Source organism: Chinchilla lanigera, unplaced genomic scaffold, assembly GCF_000276665.1.
Source record: "Chinchilla lanigera isolate Chin_1 unplaced genomic scaffold, ChiLan1.0 scaffold00034, whole genome shotgun sequence".
In the NCBI taxonomy this organism is placed as follows: Eukaryota; Metazoa; Chordata; class Mammalia; order Rodentia; family Chinchillidae; genus Chinchilla; species Chinchilla lanigera.
In genome coordinates, this window is record NW_004955435.1 from 13,920,922 (window position 1) to 13,938,399 (window position 17,478).

The window sequence follows — 17,478 nt, forward strand, 5'->3', positions numbered from 1 at the left end:
TGGTCCGGCATCTCCTTACGTTCACATCATTGCAATCAAGTAAGAAAAATGGTAGCTTGGAGTACTTGGGGCAGATAGGAAGAATCATTTCTGTTCACCTAGCAAGAGTTTGGTCACTAGCAAGATGATAACCCCCCCTGGTAACAGGGGCCTTTGCCAAAGGTCTCCTTTTTTTTTTTCCCCCCCGGTAGTGGGGATCGAACTCACGACCTTGTGCTTGCTGGGCAGATGCTGTACAGTTGAGCTAAATCCCCAGCCCCTACCAAAGGTCTCTTCACATAACAAGGCAGAAACATCCTGGGGGAAGGGTGTGGTGCAGCAAAGCAGCTTGGTTCATGGTGGCTGGGAAGCAGAGCCTGAGAAAAGAGCTCACAGGAGAGACAGACCCTGCGAGGCATGCCCCAGTGACCACCCCGCCTGACCCCCAGCTTCTACCAGCACGTTCCAGTGGATTAATCCAGTGGTGACAACGGTACCCCATGGTCCACCCACCTTCCCAGGGGGGTCCTAATCCACTCAAATTGACATAAACTTAGGCATCACAATGTGTAATAAAAACCCACACTCAGGCCTGAGACTGAACACTTTTAACGAGAGTGCTTCTGCTTACTTCCTTCCAGGCCACAAGGGAGGGTCAGCTTGAGTCTCTAGATTTTCCCTTTGGATGAAGAGTTTGTATTCTAATAGTCACTCATCTGATAACTGAATTTCCTCCCGAGTCTGCCTTCCCTCAGCCAAAGTCTAATGGAAAGCTTTCAAAAAAAAAAAAAAAAAAAAATGGAGTATTAGTTTTAATTTCAGGAAATGCCAACTTGCTCTTAGCCTGCATGTGTCAGGAAGAGAACTGGACTCAAGCCTAAAGCACCTGCAGACAGCTGGCTTGCAAGGCTTGGCACCCACAAAGGGGGAGGGGGACACTAGTGAGCAGATGAGGATGGCGACAGTGGGGTCCTTCTTCAGAAGCCTGTAGTTGGCTGAGATGGGACTAGGGTTGTCTGCGGGCAGGGGCTGGCCCTGATGGCCACTGCATCAGTATGATTTGGTGTTGTTATTTTTGTTTTTTTTGCGGTACCAGGAATCGAACTCATGACGTTGCGCTTGCCAGGCAGGCGCTTTGCCGCTGAGCTAAATCCCCAGCCCAGTATGATTTGGCTACAAGAAATAAAGAGCCTGACTGTCACTGGCTTAATATGCGGTCAAATCAAGGATCTCATTCTTTTCATCTTTCTACTTTGTCAGCCTCAGCGTTGATGTTTCCTATGACTGGCTACCTGGGTGCTCCTGGCCCTTAAACCCCCACGGTACCAGGGCAAATCGGGGCTCCATGCTTTCTTGGTTCACCCAACTGTAAAAAGAAGCCACTTCCCAATCATGTACTGCAGGAAGAGACTACCATCCTGAGTACGGACTTTTCAGCCTTCCCTTCAGGCTAACAGAGCAAAGCTAGCCCACATGAGCACCTTTGACTCACAGCAGTTGCCAGGGAAATGATGTGGTAGACTGACTTTGAGCCGGTCCAACACTGTTGCTGAGAATGTGGTGTCAGCTCCCTCGGAGTGTCAGTTTCTGAGCTCCTTGGGGAGATGTACTACAGGGAGGAAAGACGAGAATGGCCTCATACCAGCATTTTTCAAATGATGGATTTGAGAGCCACTAGAGGCCATGGAACTAGTTTAAATTGTGGCTTAGTGGACAAATTGAGCCCAGCACCTGTTTTTGTAAATAAAGTTTTATTGGAACACAGCCACCTCCGTTTGTTTCCTACCACCGATGAACACGTTCCGGCTACAGTGGGAGAGTTGGTTAAGGTATGATGGAGATTCTAGGGCTTCAAGGTTTAAGATGTTTATTATCTGGCCCTTTACAAAAAAAATTTGTTGATGTCTGGTTTAAAGGGTTACAATCAACATTAAAAGATGAAATAGAGCTGGGTGTGATGGTGTACGATTGTAATCCCAGTGCTCTAAGAAGCTGAGGCAGGAGAGTCACAAGTTCAAGCCCAGCCTGGGCAATGTAGCAATTTAGAGAACTTATCTCAAAATTAAAAAAGAAATTTAAAAGACTGGGAATGTATCTCTGTGAATGGCCTAGGTTCAATCCCTGGTACTGAAGAAAAAAAAGAAGAAAAAAAGGAAGGAAAGAAGGGAAAGGAAGGAAGGAAGGAAAGAAGGAAGAGAGAGAGAAAAAGAAACAGAGAAAGAAAGAGGTTAGACTAGCATAGGAAACGCCAGACTACATTGGCTTGGAGTTCTATACACACATACTTGTTTATGATCTCAGTGGATTGTGGTCAAAACATTTGCATGACTGCGTTAGAGCACCGTTCACTTTTGCTGTCAAAATGACTTTTGTTTTTGAGACAGAGTCTTCCTATGCACTCCAAGCTGGCCTAGAACAAACAACAACCCTTCTGCCTCAGCCTCCCAAGTGCTGGGATTACAGGTGTGAGCCACCACACCTGGCTTGGAAAGAGGTTCTTACAGAGGCCTATTTTTAATAGTGCTGTCCCTTGGGTTGGATGGGATCTACATACCTGAGCGAGGGCGTGGAATCATTTTCTTTGGTTATGAGCTGACCCGGGAATACCGGGGGAATAGTGGGTGAAGGACTACCAGGAATCTGGCCACGAGAAATCTGGGCAGGCCTGGCTGGACTCAGAAAGCTCCCTGCGAGGAGAGCACAGGTTGGCTGGTGAAGGCAGAGTCCTGCAACCTGCTTCAGGCAGCCGAGTGAGTCTCTGGGCCTCAGGTCAAGCTGAGAAGAACTCGCTGACAGACTTCTAAGCCTGTCCCCCGGGTGCTGCGGATGGAAAACCAAGGGCCAGAGGAGACCACACACGGAGTCCAGGGGCAGAGTTTGTGGCTCAGGCCCCTGGGACCTTTCCACCCGGCTCCCCCCAACCTCCTACTTTCATTGTCTTAAACTCCCACAGTGCCTAGAAAGAAACCGGATGGGAATTGCCTGGGAGCGCTGACTCCTGGCTACTCTCCCAGAGGCACAGAAAGGGAGAAGTCTCTTCCCACTGTGTCAGGGAAGGGAGTCTTCATCTCCACAGCTTTCGTTGTTTCAGAGTCTCTGATCTTTAGCAATTGTCCTCCTTCTGCCCCAACACTGAGCATCTTCCTGCTAGGCTGGAAGTCATTAGAGTGCGAGGCGTTCGAAGCCCTCTGATGGTCTCTGAGATCTCCCTGTTGCTGATGAGGTAATACCGGGCTGTTTATGGCTACTGTCACTTCAGAGACACTACTGGGTCCACAGAGAGAGTGGCTTGGAGATTTACAGCGGGGCCAAAGAGCTAACGAATCAGTTTTTTAGTGCCTGGAGGGTCCTCTTACAAGATCCACCCCAGATAGAAATGTCCAGAAATTTATTGGCAGTATTCAGCCATGGCACATACTAACTCTGCTTTATTTTCACGATGCCTCGTGACCAGACAGGCAAAGGGCTCTGAGTGTGTCCTTGGAGAGGAGGCCCCAGTCATGGGGTCTCAGATGAGGACTCTACGTTAGCAGGAGTGGGTTGGGGCACTCAGCTCTTTCTTGGGAAACTGCTGTCAGAATGTGCAGGGAGCCCTCAACATCTGCTCACCCAGTGGTCTTCCAGCGGTGGTCTTCCAACATGTCAGAACACAAGTCCTCTGAGAAAGTGAATCCCAGTGTGGACAATAGCTGGAAGAGGATCTGCTCCAAAGAGCAAGGTGGGGAGCTTCTAGATGAACTTCACTCACCCCTGGAGGTCCCCCTTCCTCCCGGGGACAGCTCAAGGCACAGGGTCTGTAAGACCCTTATTTTGCAGAGGAGGGAAATGAGGTCCTACAACGTGGAGGGGCTGCTTGGGTTCTCCAGAAAGCTGATCTAGAGGCAAAGGCAGCCCCTCGAGGTTTTCCCACACAAAAGGCAGTGCAGCCTGGTGTCAGTCCTTTTCAACCCTCCAGCTAGAGGATGACCATGGTTTTGGTGCCAAGAGTTATGTCTTATACCTAAGAAAGCCATCGCACGTCGTGAAACATGCCAGCCCGCCCTCTCCCCTTTGGTTCTCTTAAAATTCACGAAGTAAGACAGATGCTGAAGACATGGACTCAAAGGAGAAGGGAATCCTAGCTGATTTTGTTTTGTTTTTTTTTGGGTTTTTCTCCGGTACCAGGAACCGAACTCACGACCTTGCGCTTGCCAGGCAGGCGCTTTTGCCGCTGAGCTAAATCCCCAGCCCCAATCCTAGCTGATTTATGCAGCAGAGCCAAGACTCAAAACCAGGCTTCTTGATGGGCACAATGGCACAAGCCTGTCATCCCAGCTACAGCAGGCTGAGGAAGGAGGATTACAAGCTCAAGACCAGCCTGGGAAACTTAGCAAGAGTATGTTTCAAAAACAAACATGAACAAAACCAGTCTTCTTCATTCCAGCGGGGTGGAGTCTGGGCTCTGCCGTGGTCTAGCTGGGTGACCTTCGGCCTTTCTGAGCAGTGAGGGAGAAGTAAGGGGGTAGGGACAGATCACGTTGCCTTGGGACTAAACCTTGGGGTACAAGGGCAAATGGTATCCTGTCAGTTGGTGTCAGAGGGCTGTGGAAAGAAAGCCTTTTCCTCCTGCGGCCTCCTGGGGCAGCTGTCTTCCAGCATCCCTCGGCTGGCCCAGGCAGGTCTCAGATCTGAGCAGTGAATGGTTTTCTTTACAATGCCTGTAACTCCGAGTCCTTATGTAGACTACTTAGGTATTGTGATGGGGAAAATAAGCAGGTGCCACAGGGCCTCTGGGAAAAAAACAACCCAGCATTTCTTAGAACAGATTGAGAGACAGACAGACAGACAACAAACGCTCACACACAAGCTATAAATTTCCAGCATGTCTTCAAGAAGAAGCCAAGATAAATGAGAATTAATTATCCATGCTGCTCTTGAGCAGCAAAACTGGGGGACCAGAAGCCAACCGCCAAGTGTGGTCACCTGGGTTTACTCAGTCGGGACTGTGGGAGGAGCCAGCTCCCTTTCTGGGTGAGGAGGACAATGTCTTTATGCAAGCTTGGATTTCAGAGAGGCCTTCCTCGTAGTCACTGCTTGTGAGGGAAGCAGGGTTTTACTACGGTGGTGGCTGCCTCACTGTAGCAGCACTCCTGAAGCAAGAGAGGGGTAAGGGAAGGGGAGGAGGACAGATGGCCTCTGAGGGTCTGTGCTAATGTCCTGTGCTTGCCATAATAAATCTTCAGCAACAGTGGCTTAAAGAAATAGAAAGTTACTTTCTCCCAGGTCTAGTGACTGGAAGTCTAAGGCCTACATAGCCGTAGGAACACGTGCCCCCTACAGTCTCTAGGGACATGTCTTTCTTTGCCTGTTCCCAGGTGGCTGCTGGCGTCCCTTGGTGTGTGGCAGCGTGACTGCAATCTCTGCCTCTGTCTCCGCCTGACCTTCCTTTTATCTTCTTATAAGCACACTTGTCATTGGGTTTAGGATCCATACCCTGGGTGAGCTCATGTTAAGATCCTTAATTTAATTACATCCGAAAAGACCATTTTCTCAAAGATGATCATGTTCACAGGTTGGAATGACAGAGACAGATCCGTTTTTAGGGCCATCATTCAATCTACAGTGTCTACCTACTTTGTCTACTACAGTGTCTAAATTCTTCCCAGAGTTATCTTGTATACTTCTCCTAATACAGTGATGAGGCCATTACTCCCATTTTCCCCAAGAGAAAACTAAAGTTTAGAGGAGAGAGAGAATTTGTTCAAGTTCACACCATCACTAAGCGGCTGGGCTAGACTGGAAACTCAGGACTTCATCACCAGACATGGGGGAAGGGGGCCAGCATGTGGAAAGGTAAGGAGGATGCAAGTTGGGCCCAGTGAGGAGGATCTGAGAACAGTTTTGTCTTGTTAGGAAGGTGTGTGTGTGTGTGTGTGTGTGTGTGAGAGAGAGAGAGAGAGAGAGAGAGAGAGAGAGGCGATGAAGCTGAAAGGAGTGCTGGGTAGGCTAGGAGCTGGGGATTTAGCTCAGTGGCACAGCGCCTGCCTGGCAAGCGCAAGGTCGTGAGTTCGATTCCCAGTACCGGAAAAACAAACAAACAAACAATGCCCCCCGCCCCCAAAAAAGGAGTGCTGGGTAGGCTGGTTCTTACTACGGAGGGAGAGTCACCCAGGAAGATGGATCCACAGCCAAGGTGAAGACAGAAAGGGAAGGAGAAGCTGAAGCCCTGAGGAAGGCCAAGCCCTGGAGCAAGTGATCAGTAAATGCAGGGAAATTAGAAACCTAGAAAATTTCCCGGTTTGAAAGCGGAGGGTGCTGTGAGGCTACTGCTTGTGTAGGGAAGACATGTAGTGGGCAGTCATGATCTGTAGCTGTTGGAGACTTTCCCTGTAAGCAGTTAAGAGTCTGCCCTTGCCGAATGGGTTTGTAAGAGACCTCCAGCATCAGACAGTCCACGGAGACTTTCTCAGGGTGAAGGACAGAGAGAGGCTCCGAAGGCTTGGCCGTCAGCAGAAGGTCTGTCTCTGTCGGGTGCTTTCCTCATGAGGCAATTCTGTGCTGCGGTTCTGGGCATTGTTCTTGGACACTGAGCTCCATCCTGTTTCTCAAGAAACCAGCGACTCAATGAGCTACTTAATAACTTCATTAAATTCCCTTTCTGCTTTAGCCAGAGAGACTGGATCCCATTATTTACAACTAAGAGCCCAGAGCCATAAAGTGGGTTAGAGGGTGAATGTGAACAAGCATGCCAGGGGACGGGGCATGGTGCATGTGAGGTGTCACTGAAGCAACATTCAGGGCCATGTGGGTCAGGAGCGCAGAGCTGAGACCACCGGCACATAGGTGGCTGTGAGGTGTGTTCAGGAGGGGTGTATTATTCCTGGAAATTGGTTTCAGGAGTGGACAGAAGCAGAGGAGATTTTGGAGGGAACAGAGAAAATGGAAAGACCCTGAGAAAATGATGAAATGAGAAGTAAGAGTGGTTTAAACCCATTTCCCGTCTGCCCTGAGAATACCTGCCAGTGGCATTTACAGTTATAGCATCCCCAGAGTTAACTCACTTAGCTGGAGTTAAATTTACCTCCAGCTGGCTGTGCTGGTTCAGGCCTTGAATCTCAGCCCTCTGCAGGCTCAGGCAGGAAGATCACTGCAAGTTTGAGGCCAGCCTGGGCTACATAGTGAGTTCAAGGCCAGACTGAACTACACATAGTGAGACTCTGTCTCAAAAAACCAAAACCAAAAGCAAATCAAAACAAACCTTACCTCCAAATTTCCCCCAGATCTCTCTTGTTTATTATTATTTTTTAATCCAACTGGTCACTGCAAAGTTTGCTGCTTGCACAATGACACGGACGGCAAGATCAGGCGAAAAACATGTATTTTTGTGCAGAATGTGATATTCTACTTTGTGTTATTCTGTACTTTGAAATTTACCATACCCCCAAATTGCTACATTCTCCTCATCATATACATTTCCGTTACATTAGGAGTATAGACAAGTTCTGTTTTGAAATACCTCCAAGAAAAGTTTTTTTTTTTTGTCTTTTTGAGACAGGGTCTCACTATGCAGTTCCGGCTGGCTTTGAGCTCACTTTGTAGCCCAGGCTGGCCTCGAACTCGCAATGATCCTCCTGCTTCAGCCTCCAGAGTGCTGGGATTACAGGCATGCGCCAACACTCCCAGCTTCCAAGAAAAGTTTTTATACTTTACTTTCACATTGAAAACCAGTCAGATCTGCTTCAGCTTCGGAGTGTGTTTATGTAAAATTAAATGAATGCTGGCAGCAAGCTGTGCTTTCTTTTCTCAATGGGAAAAGAGCGAGCAGCTACCTGTGCTGAAAACTTCCAAGGAGCAACTTAGAAGAATGTGGAAAATGGTGCTTTGCTTTTGGCATTTGGAAGGCTGAGGGTGACGGGTAAAGCTGACCTGCTGATTTGATGGGAAGAGGAGCCATTCTGGTGGGGAACGAGGAGAGAATGGGAGAAGAGCAAGAGCAAGAGCAGCCTAATTCTAGAACCCAGGAGGGAGTGAGAGGAAAAGGTGGGAGTTATGCAGAGAAGCCTAGCTTGCTCACAGGCTCAGGGGAGGAGCTGTGGTGACCTGAGACCATAGTGCGGACTGAACCGGGCAACTAGGGGCATGCCCCATGCAGTCAAGGTGTTTATTCCTTGGTGACCGATATTTTCTGATGTTATTGTGATGATGTCCCTGCCTTGTACCTGCTAGGCAAGAGCTCTAGCACTGAGCTACTACCCCAACCTTTTTTTTATTTTTTATTTTGAGACTGGTCTCGCTCATCTGCTGAGGCTGGTCTTGAACTTGTGATCCTCTGGTTCAGCCTCCTGAGTAGCTGGGATTGCAGGTGTGTCCCTCTGTCTTGGTGCATTTTCTCTTTAATTACATCTAGTTGTTGAATAAAAGTCTTTCAGTTGTTGAAATCCAGTCAGACAGAGGGGATCAAAATAACTTGGATAGGGACACAAGTTTGAAATCCACAGAGTTCTGAAGATGAAGTTGTACAAGGATCTAAACTCTACCTGGATCAGGCACCTGGGATAGAGTCTTCCCACACCCAGATTAATTTTTCTGTTATCGCTCAGTCTGGGTGTAGCTCCCCAGTATGGTCTGAATGTTTGTGTTCCCTCAAAACTCACATATTGAAGCTTAATCCCTGTTTTGAGAGTATTTATGGAGGTGGTTTTGTTAGGCGGGCAGAGTCCTCAGAGATTAAGAGCCTTAATCTCCATACGAGAGGTCGAAAGAAACATGTTTGTCTCTTTTTGTCACATGAAGATACAATGAAGCGTCATCTATCAAGTAGAAAGGGTCTTCATGTGACACCCAGGTAACCTGAAGCTTGATCTTGAACTTCCTAGCCTCCATAACTATCAGCAGTCCATTTCTGTTGCTTGTAAATTACCTGGTCTAAGGCATTTTGCTCTAGCAGCTTGAACAGAATAAAACACTCCCTTCCTCTGAGACCTGTGGTTTGGTCTACTGCCCAGAGAATGGACTCTCCTTGTTTCAGTTTCCTGAAACACAGGCACTCTCTCCCGGCTCTCTCCTCTGGAGCAGAGAGGGCTGGGACCTGCGGCTTCCTCCCCAGCAAAAGGTGTTGTGCCCGAAGTCACCTTCCAGCCAGGCTGGCACCAGAGTGCGCATGCTTGTTTGATCTCCATGCAATGGGAGGCCAGCACTGTGGCTCTTGGTGTATTTTACCTGCAGCCCAGCCTGAGCTTGCTTCTCTGCAGGATACTGAGAACATGGGACCTGTACCTGCTGATCTTCCGTTGGTACCTGTACCAAGTGACACTTGCTGATATTCATCCTGAGTCTGTCGGAGATCTTTATGTGTGCCACTCTTGTGAGCATCAACTGCGCAAGGCTGTACTTATTTTCTCACTGTCTAATGTCTCCCGATTAGAATTTTTGTCTTCTGTGGGGGCCAGGGACACCAACTTACCCATGTATAGCTGAAAATGTATAGCTGCGATGAGCCCATGGTGAATGCCCACTTAATCCTGTTAGCTTGTGTGCAAGAGAATCAGTAATCCTCTACCTCGCACTGTTTGGTGCAGGGAAGGATAAATGGCAATGTTGCAGAACCTTTAATTCATTACCAAAGCCCTCCTTTTCCCTCAGTGTCATAGAAAGATGCGCAGAGGCAGACATGAATATCGAGTGGGGCACACACAGTTGTCTGAAGCGCGGTGTTCTCGGAAGAGTTAGAGCAACTGTCAAAGCCCCTGACATATCCATTTTTAATAGTTTTGATGGTGATTTGATGTTGTTAGGGATTCAGGTCTCATCTTTGCCTCTGAGATCATCTGAATAACGCTGGTGATGGGGAAGAGAAAGCAGAGATGAGGCATCCACAGGCATCCTGGATCTGACCATATAAATCCGGGAGGAGGAAGCGGGCAGGACAGGCTGGCCTTCCTAGCTTGTCGAGCACAAGGCTGAGCCACAAGTGAGCGACATCAGAGAGGACAACATTCGCCTTCACCCCAAATGACCATGAGAGGAGCCATGGAAGTCTCAATCATGCTTCTCCTAGTAACTGTATCGGACTCTGCCGTGATCACGGGGGTAAGTCCAGCCTTCTCTGTGCCTGCGTGTTCCGACCATGTCAGCATCTGCACAGTTCCTGAGCCCTCGAACTGCCTGGCACACTGCAAATAAAGGGGAGCGGGGAGGCAGCTATCAAACAGCCCCCCTGAAGAGGGACTGCATGTGATCTACAGACTAGTCACACCTCATTCTCATGAGCAGGGTTAGCTTTTAGAATCTGTGTGTGAATCGAATCTTGTGTTAAATCCATTAAGAGAACATGAAAAATTTAAATTTTGGTCCCTTGCTAAAATGAAGATTGCGTACTATGGCATTCCTTTACAAAGTAGGTTAGCACCTCCTAATTTATTTTTTGGGTAAAGTTTGGTTTTTATATAAGATCCTCATGTCAATCGAAACACAGCAGATTGGCTTCATTAAAGAGTGAGTTTATTGGCTGTTCTTTCGTCAGTTTCACCTCCTCTGCATCTACTTTTCAGAAGTTGTTTTAAAAGCCCTTCTTCTGCTCTGCCCCCAGTTAGCTCTCAGTGGAATAGGGTTGCCACCAATATTTGGCTGAGTACACTTTAAACAAGTAGAAACGGGGCCTCCCAGCAGGGGGTTATCCAAGGGCATTGCGCACTTCAGAATTCAAATGCTACAGGTTGTGGTGTCCTCCCAGATGTCTGGCCCCACCTCGAACCACTCTCGCCTGGGCACACAATGGGTGAGGGTGGCGGGAACGTTCTTATTAAAATCAAAAGCAATGCTTGTCTGACAGCTTTCTGGAGGAGAGTCCCAAGAAAAAAGAAAGGAAATTAATTTCATTTCAACCTCTTCCAACATTTTACATAGAGAAGGGAAATGTGGAGTAATACGAGACAATTCCTGGAACTGAAGTGGTTATAATGTTCGGGGAAAGGATAACTTCATTCTCCTTTCTAAAGGACAAAGTCTGAGCTCAAAAGAAGAATGAATACTAAGGTCAAACCAACGCTCTGGAGACACAAAGCCGAAATAAAATTGGAAGGCAGAATGACAACCAGTGGGTGTAAACCGCTGAAGGCTGGCCTCCTGCTGTGTGGTCTAAAGGTCTGGGTGGGGTTAAGAGGAAAGGAAGGAAGGACAGAGGCATGGATGTCCCACAGGAAGGAAGGAAGCACAGAGGGACCTGGAAGCCCAGCTAAGTTTCCCTGGGCCGGCTCCAGAGCCTGGGTCAGAGTAGCAGCAGGTAGACATATGGGAAGGGTTTTGTCATCTTCATGGTAGAAAAAGCATAATAAAAGAAAGTTAGGGTTGGGGAAATATATGAATTGCCAGATGAAAAATTAAAACAGGTTGAAAGGAGGCCAAGAGCCCTCGGCCACCACCCTTTCTCCATGTCCTGCTGGTGTCCCGCCTCTGACTCTCAGGAAGAGACCTGGTTCTACCCTCTCCAGGCTCCCGTGACCCCTGGACTGACTGTTTCCCAAGTTCAGGGTGGATAGCCCTTCCTCTCAGAGCAGGGCAGCAAGGCCCCAGCACTGCAGGAGAAAAGCTGAGTGAAATCTACTTCCCCACCCTCAGTTTTAGGAGACTGGCTGGGGTGTGAGACAGGCCTTTGCCAGGCTGGAGACAGGCAGCCAGTGATGCCCCCAGCACCTCCTCTGGGTGAAAGGGGACTTGACAGCCCCTGTCCTCCAGGACTGCGAGGGCTGAAAGCTGCTAGTTCAGTCCAGGCCCACACGGGCACTAGAAGTTCTCCATGGCCTTCTGCTGGGGAAGAGCAAATCAAAACCCAGCTTCGGATTTCAGCTCAGCAACGACTAAGGGCTTCTCTGAAGCGGCCAGCTCGGGACGTTCTCCCTCAGGCCCTGCCTGCAATCTGGAGCAGTTCAGAGTTCTGTGCTCCTGACCTGGGCTTTTATGCAAAGTGGGCTTGTGTGGCCTTCTTTAAGATGGTAAGGCCTGCAGCCTCTTCTGGGAGCCCAATCCAGCAGAGAAGCGCTGGGGAGAGACGCCTGTTCACAGCCTGAGGGCTAGAGCCAGCATGTGGAAGAGGCACCAGCCACAGTGCTGGGGCAGGTGGAGAACCCTGGTCGGAGGCAGCCCACACTGACCACCGGGGGTCCTGGGTCCGCCCTCACACACTCCTAGGACTCTAATGAACCCAATCCCTTCAGCGTCCACCAGGCATCTGCTGGCACAAGAAAGGCTCTGCCTCCGAAGCCTCTTCCCCTCCAGACCTGTCAGACAAGGAGGCCTGCCTCCTACCTGAAGCCCTCAGAGGACAGGGGTGGTTCCTCAGAACCAGGTCTGATGGCCCGCAGAGCCCTGAGCATCCTGCCCCAGGGGGAGCAGCGACAGTAACCACAGCCCCAGGTGCTCCGTTAGGTGGAGGCCAGGGTAATACTCAGCCTCTTCTTTCGGATCAGGATGGAGCATCTGGTTTCTCTCGGTGGTGCTAATGGGCTGCGCCCTTCTCTGCCCCTGCAGGCCTGTGATTGGGACGTCCAGTGCGGGGCAGGCACCTGCTGTGCCATTAGCCTGTGGCTGCAGGGGCTGCGGATGTGCACCCCGCTGGGACGCCAAGGAGAGGAATGTCACCCTAGCAGCCGCAAGGTATCGTGCTGACGCGGGGGTGCATGCCCATGGGTGAAGCAGGGACTGAGCTGACAGGAGGTCCTGGGCTTGGTTCCACTAGGGCTTCTGAGGACAGGTGGGGAAGGGCAGCTTGCTCCTTCAAGGCAGGAGCCCTGGCCTGCAGGAGGGGAAGCAGGAGGCCATGGAGGCACTGCTGTCTGTCCTACTGCCCCATCTCTCAGAGCCCTGCAGATGAGGTTGGTGCAGTGTGCACAGCCTGACATCGACCACCTACCACCTTCTAGACAGGCTGGAGCATCCCTGATTTTTTTTTTTTGTTTTTTTTCCGGTACCAGGAATCGAACTCACAACCTTGCACTTGCCAGGCAGGCGCTGTGCCGCTGAGCTAAATCCCCAGCCCCCACTGATGTTGTTTGATCCCCACAGCCACTCTGAGCTGTGGTGATGGGGCTGAGGGGCAGCAAGGTCCTGTGAGGCACACAGCCAGAGAGACAGCCGGCCCAGCACTCCAGATTCTGGTTGTACCTCACTGCTGTTGGGCTCTGCCTCCTCTTTTGGGGTAGAACGGTGGCCTCAACCACACAGGCTCCTAGGCCTTCGTTTGCTGTGGTCTTGGGCAGTTAGCTCAGCTGCTTTGGGCCTCATGCACACACTGAAGAGAGTGAACGAATTACCCTGAAAGTCCCTTATGAATCTCAGAAATTTAGCTTTTGAAAGAGGCTCAAGTGGGCTGGGGATTTAGCTCGGTGGCACAGTCCCTGCCTGGCAAGCGCAAAGTTGCAAGTTCGATTCCCAGTACTGAAAAAAAAAAAAAAAAAAAAAAAGAAAAAAAGAAAGAGGCTCAAGTGCTCTTTGCTGCCTGGGAACCTCCCTTTAAGAACATGAAGTAAGACCAGGAAGTGGCCTCCCAGGACCGCTGGGACCTCAGTGGGAACACGTATCCGGTGGGTAATAAAAACTAATGCTGAGTACTTCTTACACACTGCTGTCACACCAGGTTTTTCATAAACACATAATTTCGTGTTGTAAGTGCTATTAACCCATTGTAAACATGATACAGTTGTGGCACAGAGAGGCTAAATACATGGCTGATTTACACGCAGCTGGAAAGTGTCAGACTTGGATTTGAACCTGGGTGGCTGACGCTGGACCTGTTTTCCTAACTGCTTCTATTCAAACCCCTTAAACATACCTCCAAGGCTTAGGACTCCTTCGGGATGTGCGCCAGAACGCCGGCCTGTCCCTTCACAGCTGCCCCCCGGGCACCCAGCACAGAGTCCAGCACATACCAGATGCGCAGCGGTGTTCAGCGTTCTGGTTGTGCAGAGCCCTGCTGCCTGGGTCCCAAGCCCAGCTCCTCTGCTAACGGGCTGTATGACCTTGCTGTTATTCTGTGTCTAGCTCTGCCTGTCTATGATCACTGATTATGCTAGGTGGTGGGAGGTGAGTTGAGTCATTTGCCAGGGCTGGGGAGCCAGTGGATCCTGCAGGAGGCTATTTTCTATGGGTGAAGCTCTCATTCTCCTTTTTTCCCAGGTCCCCTCCTTCCGGAAACGCTGGCACCATGCCTGTCCTTGTTTGCCCAACCTGCTATGCTCCCGGTTCCTGGACGGTAGATATCGCTGCTCCATGGACTTGAAGAACATCAACTTTTAAGAGCCTGTCTGGCCTCAGAACACCTGTCCCTGAGCACAGCTTCTTCTGGACTATGCGGCCAGCTTTCCCTCACTGCCCCAGTCCTCCACGGCCCACCCAGTCCCTCCTGCCCCGCACACGCATGTGCACCAGGCAGGCATGCCCCCTCTGTGGTGTGGGGGGTATGCCCACGAGGGTGGTCAGCCTGGCTCTCTTGACTGCTCAGGCTGCCTGAGAAGTTGTGAATGTGGAAAGGACATTGGCCTCCTGCGCAGACAGCTCGCACTCCTCCCTGGGCTCTGTCCCTCACCTGCATGGGCCCTGCTCCCTGAGCCAGACATTCCTGAGCACAGGTCTTTGGGTGCATTTCTCAGAGACACATGGGGTCTGGGAAGACCAAGCTGAGAGTTGCCTATCTTCCTCTGATTGATAACTCCTTATGCTTAGATCTCAGGCCTCAGGGACCTGTTCCAGAGAACAGAGAGCCGTCACTCTGAGGTGGGAGCTGGAGAGATCAGGCAGCCTCCTGACAGCTCCAGTTCCAGCCAGCTTGTGACCTGTGACCTTCAACCTGCCCAGTGGATCAGAACTGCAGTGCCCCTAAAGCACCTCCCTAACACCCTGTACCAACTCACCAGTGAGCCCCCCTTCTCAGCGGCTCTCCATTAAAATGCAAATGGTGAAGCTCAATCTCAGCTGATATTGACCTGTTAGAAGGCAGTTAGGGGGCAGTTAGAATTGTTGTCTGGCCTCAGCTCCCCTCTCTGGCTTTTCCCCGCCTCTTGCTTCCTGACAGCAGCTTTTCTCTGTCAGCTGATATTGACCTGTTAGAAGGCAGTTAGGGGGTTAACTTAAGCAGCCCCTTGAGAGCAGACCTTGAGCAGGGCCCTTCCCTGTCTGAGTAGGAAGAAAGGGAGGGAGGAGAGGAGCACCTATGCACTTCAGCTTTGGAATAAAAGGAGGACAAAACCCGGTTGTGTAGGCACGATACTCCCACCTCTGCTTTAGCCAAGGTCCATGCCTGTGTGGGGCCAGGCTGTGTCCAGGTGGGAAAGGGGTGAGGCTGGTGTTCCTTCTCCCAGCCAGGGCAATATTTTTGGAGTAGGTGGATTTCAGTGGCTCTTTGAATGAGTTTTGAAAGGCAGTTCAAAGAGTCTGGTAAGGGAGTTTGAAGGGTTTAAGACAGGAAGGGTGCTGTAAGCTGGTCTGGGGTGGGGAGTCTTGACCGGGAGACTGCTTAGCTGACTGTGATGGTTAATCTTGATTTTCCCCTGGATAGAGGCACCTAGGAAATTCGTAAGGCACACTTCTTGGTGTGCCTGATGGGTCAGGGGGACATGAACTCGGGGATTGCGTCTGGCCTCAGCTCCCCTCTCTGGCTTTTCCCCGCCTCTTGCTTCCTGACAGCAGCTTTTCTCTGTCATGTCCTTCCGCCATGATGTTCCTGCCTTGAGCCAGCCTACCATGGACTGAAATTGCTGAAACCATGAGCCAGAATAAATCTCTCCTCCTTCTCACTGGGGGTGTCAAGTCTTTTGTCCCAGCAACAGAAAGGTGTAGTTGCAACTCAGATTTCTGAAATTTTGTCTTTTTTTTTTTTGCCTTTGTCATATACTTAACCCCAACAGGCTGCTGATAACCTGGGGCAAGGCAGGTCACATCAGAGAAAAAGAGAGAGAGAGAGGGAGCTAACAAGGGCCTGAGCCTGTATCTGAGCCCAGGACTGGGACCGTTCCCTACATGTAAGTCATTGGTTATATGGACTCTTCCACACCTCAGTTTTCATCCTATACAAATGCACAATACAAATGGAAAGTGTATCAGATCCCATTCGATTTCTCAGGAGCCTCAGAAGGACTGGAGTTTCCAAGCCCAGGGCTCCTGCTCTCCCTGAGAGCCTATGCTATACTTATCCTCCATCCCTTCTGACCCTTTCTTGCCAGACGGTCTTTTCTCCAGGATCCATGCAGGCCAGAGGGGCCCGCTCAGCCGCTGTCTTACTTGCTGAGGTCTCCTTCGGCAGACACCGTCGCCTGCTCTCCTGACTTTGCAGACTTTCCCTTCCTTCAGCCCACACGTCACTCGCCCTCTTCTTGTCAGGCTCCTGCTGCAGTTGTAAAGTTTCTTTTCAAGATCAAGATTCCAGTTTTTCCACCCTTGCCCTCTGGGTCTCCGGGGACTGCTGACTGCGACCAGGCCATGATCTCTTGGGGCCCTTTCCAAATTGCACTTCTCCCAGGGAGCACAGCCATCCAGAGGGAGCAGCAGGCAGTGCCCAGGGCTGCAGGCAGCAGGCACTAGGATGCCCCTGGCTGCTCCTGAAGCCCCCCAGCCCGCCCCCCTACTTCCCCTACTCTCCCGGCCTACAGACAGGCCAGCAGCAGACACGTCAGGGGCAGAACCATGTTTCACCTAGTTGAACCCAGTCTCATGTTTTATAATGGAGTTCTGAGAAGGGTGTAAGTGGTCTGGACCCCAGTTCTCTGCTGCTGCTGTGGAAGACAGGAGGGCAGCCGGAGGGGTTGATGGGGAAGCTAAGAAAAGTACATTTGTGAGCCTTCTTCCATATTTAGGAACATATTCTTCATACCGACAGGCATGTAAAGAATCTCCTTATAAGAATGGTGTGTCTCTAAGGCAAATGTATTCTAGACGGATGAGATCAGGTGAGGTTAACGTGCATTCTAGGTCCACTTCATTGTTTACTTCCAATTTGGCTTCAAATCTTTCATCACAAGTGGCGGTGTCTGGCGTCATCTAGTGGTGAAATTGGGGGTAACATAAGATTGAGGCAGAAGAGGCCATCTCCGGAAAGCAGCCTGGACCATTCCCCGGATGAGACTTAGAAGGGCAGCGTTCCCATCTATGGAACAGGTCTGCCCCCCGAGGGACCACAGGAAGTACACTTAATTGCCATTTGGGGCCACGTCTCATTCTAGAGCATCTTTCGTGCTGTCTTCCTGCTGTGAGTTTGGGACAGGTGTTGAGGACATTGTCACAGTTTGTCCAGGAAAGTGGATGTGAGCGAGGATCAGAACAACACGACCGATTGTCCGTCACGTTCCTCTGTGCACCCCGGGACTGGCTTGAGCGGATAAAGCTGCCTCTCTGAGGCTTCTTCCTCATCCGGCCCCTCCTCATGCATTTTCTCTGCCATTCATCGGGGTGGACACCCCCACCATTTATTTCCCTGGTATCCCAGGGAAAACAAGGTGGTCCTGTGCCTGCAGCCCTCCCCTCAGAGGACGAGGT

At 50.4% G+C, this 17,478-nt stretch overlaps 1 protein-coding gene across 1 annotated transcript; it reads left to right on the forward strand.

The window, feature by feature from the left end:
* Positions 1 to 9,975: 9,975 nt before the first annotated feature.
* Prok1 (prokineticin 1) lies at positions 9,976 to 14,414 on the forward strand. Its single transcript, XM_005388924.2, has 3 exons — positions 9,976 to 10,047; positions 12,484 to 12,609; positions 14,128 to 14,414. The coding sequence occupies exons 1-3, from the start codon at positions 9,976 to 9,978 to the stop codon at positions 14,245 to 14,247; spliced, it is 318 nt and encodes a 105-aa protein (XP_005388981.1). The 3' UTR covers positions 14,248 to 14,414.
* Positions 14,415 to 17,478: the final 3,064 nt, after the last annotated feature.

Bases quoted from the DNA above. Each gene is read 5' to 3' on its own strand.
- Prok1 (XM_005388924.2), top strand. From the start codon at position 9,976: ATGAGAGGAGCCATGGAAGTCTCAATCATGCTTCTCCTAGTAACTGTA. The intron at 10,048-12,483 runs GTAAGTCCAGCC...CTGCCCCTGCAG, and splicing joins ACTCTGCCGTGATCACGGGG to GCCTGTGATTGGGACGTCCA. The intron at 12,610-14,127 runs GTATCGTGCTGA...CTTTTTTCCCAG, and splicing joins GTCACCCTAGCAGCCGCAAG to GTCCCCTCCTTCCGGAAACG.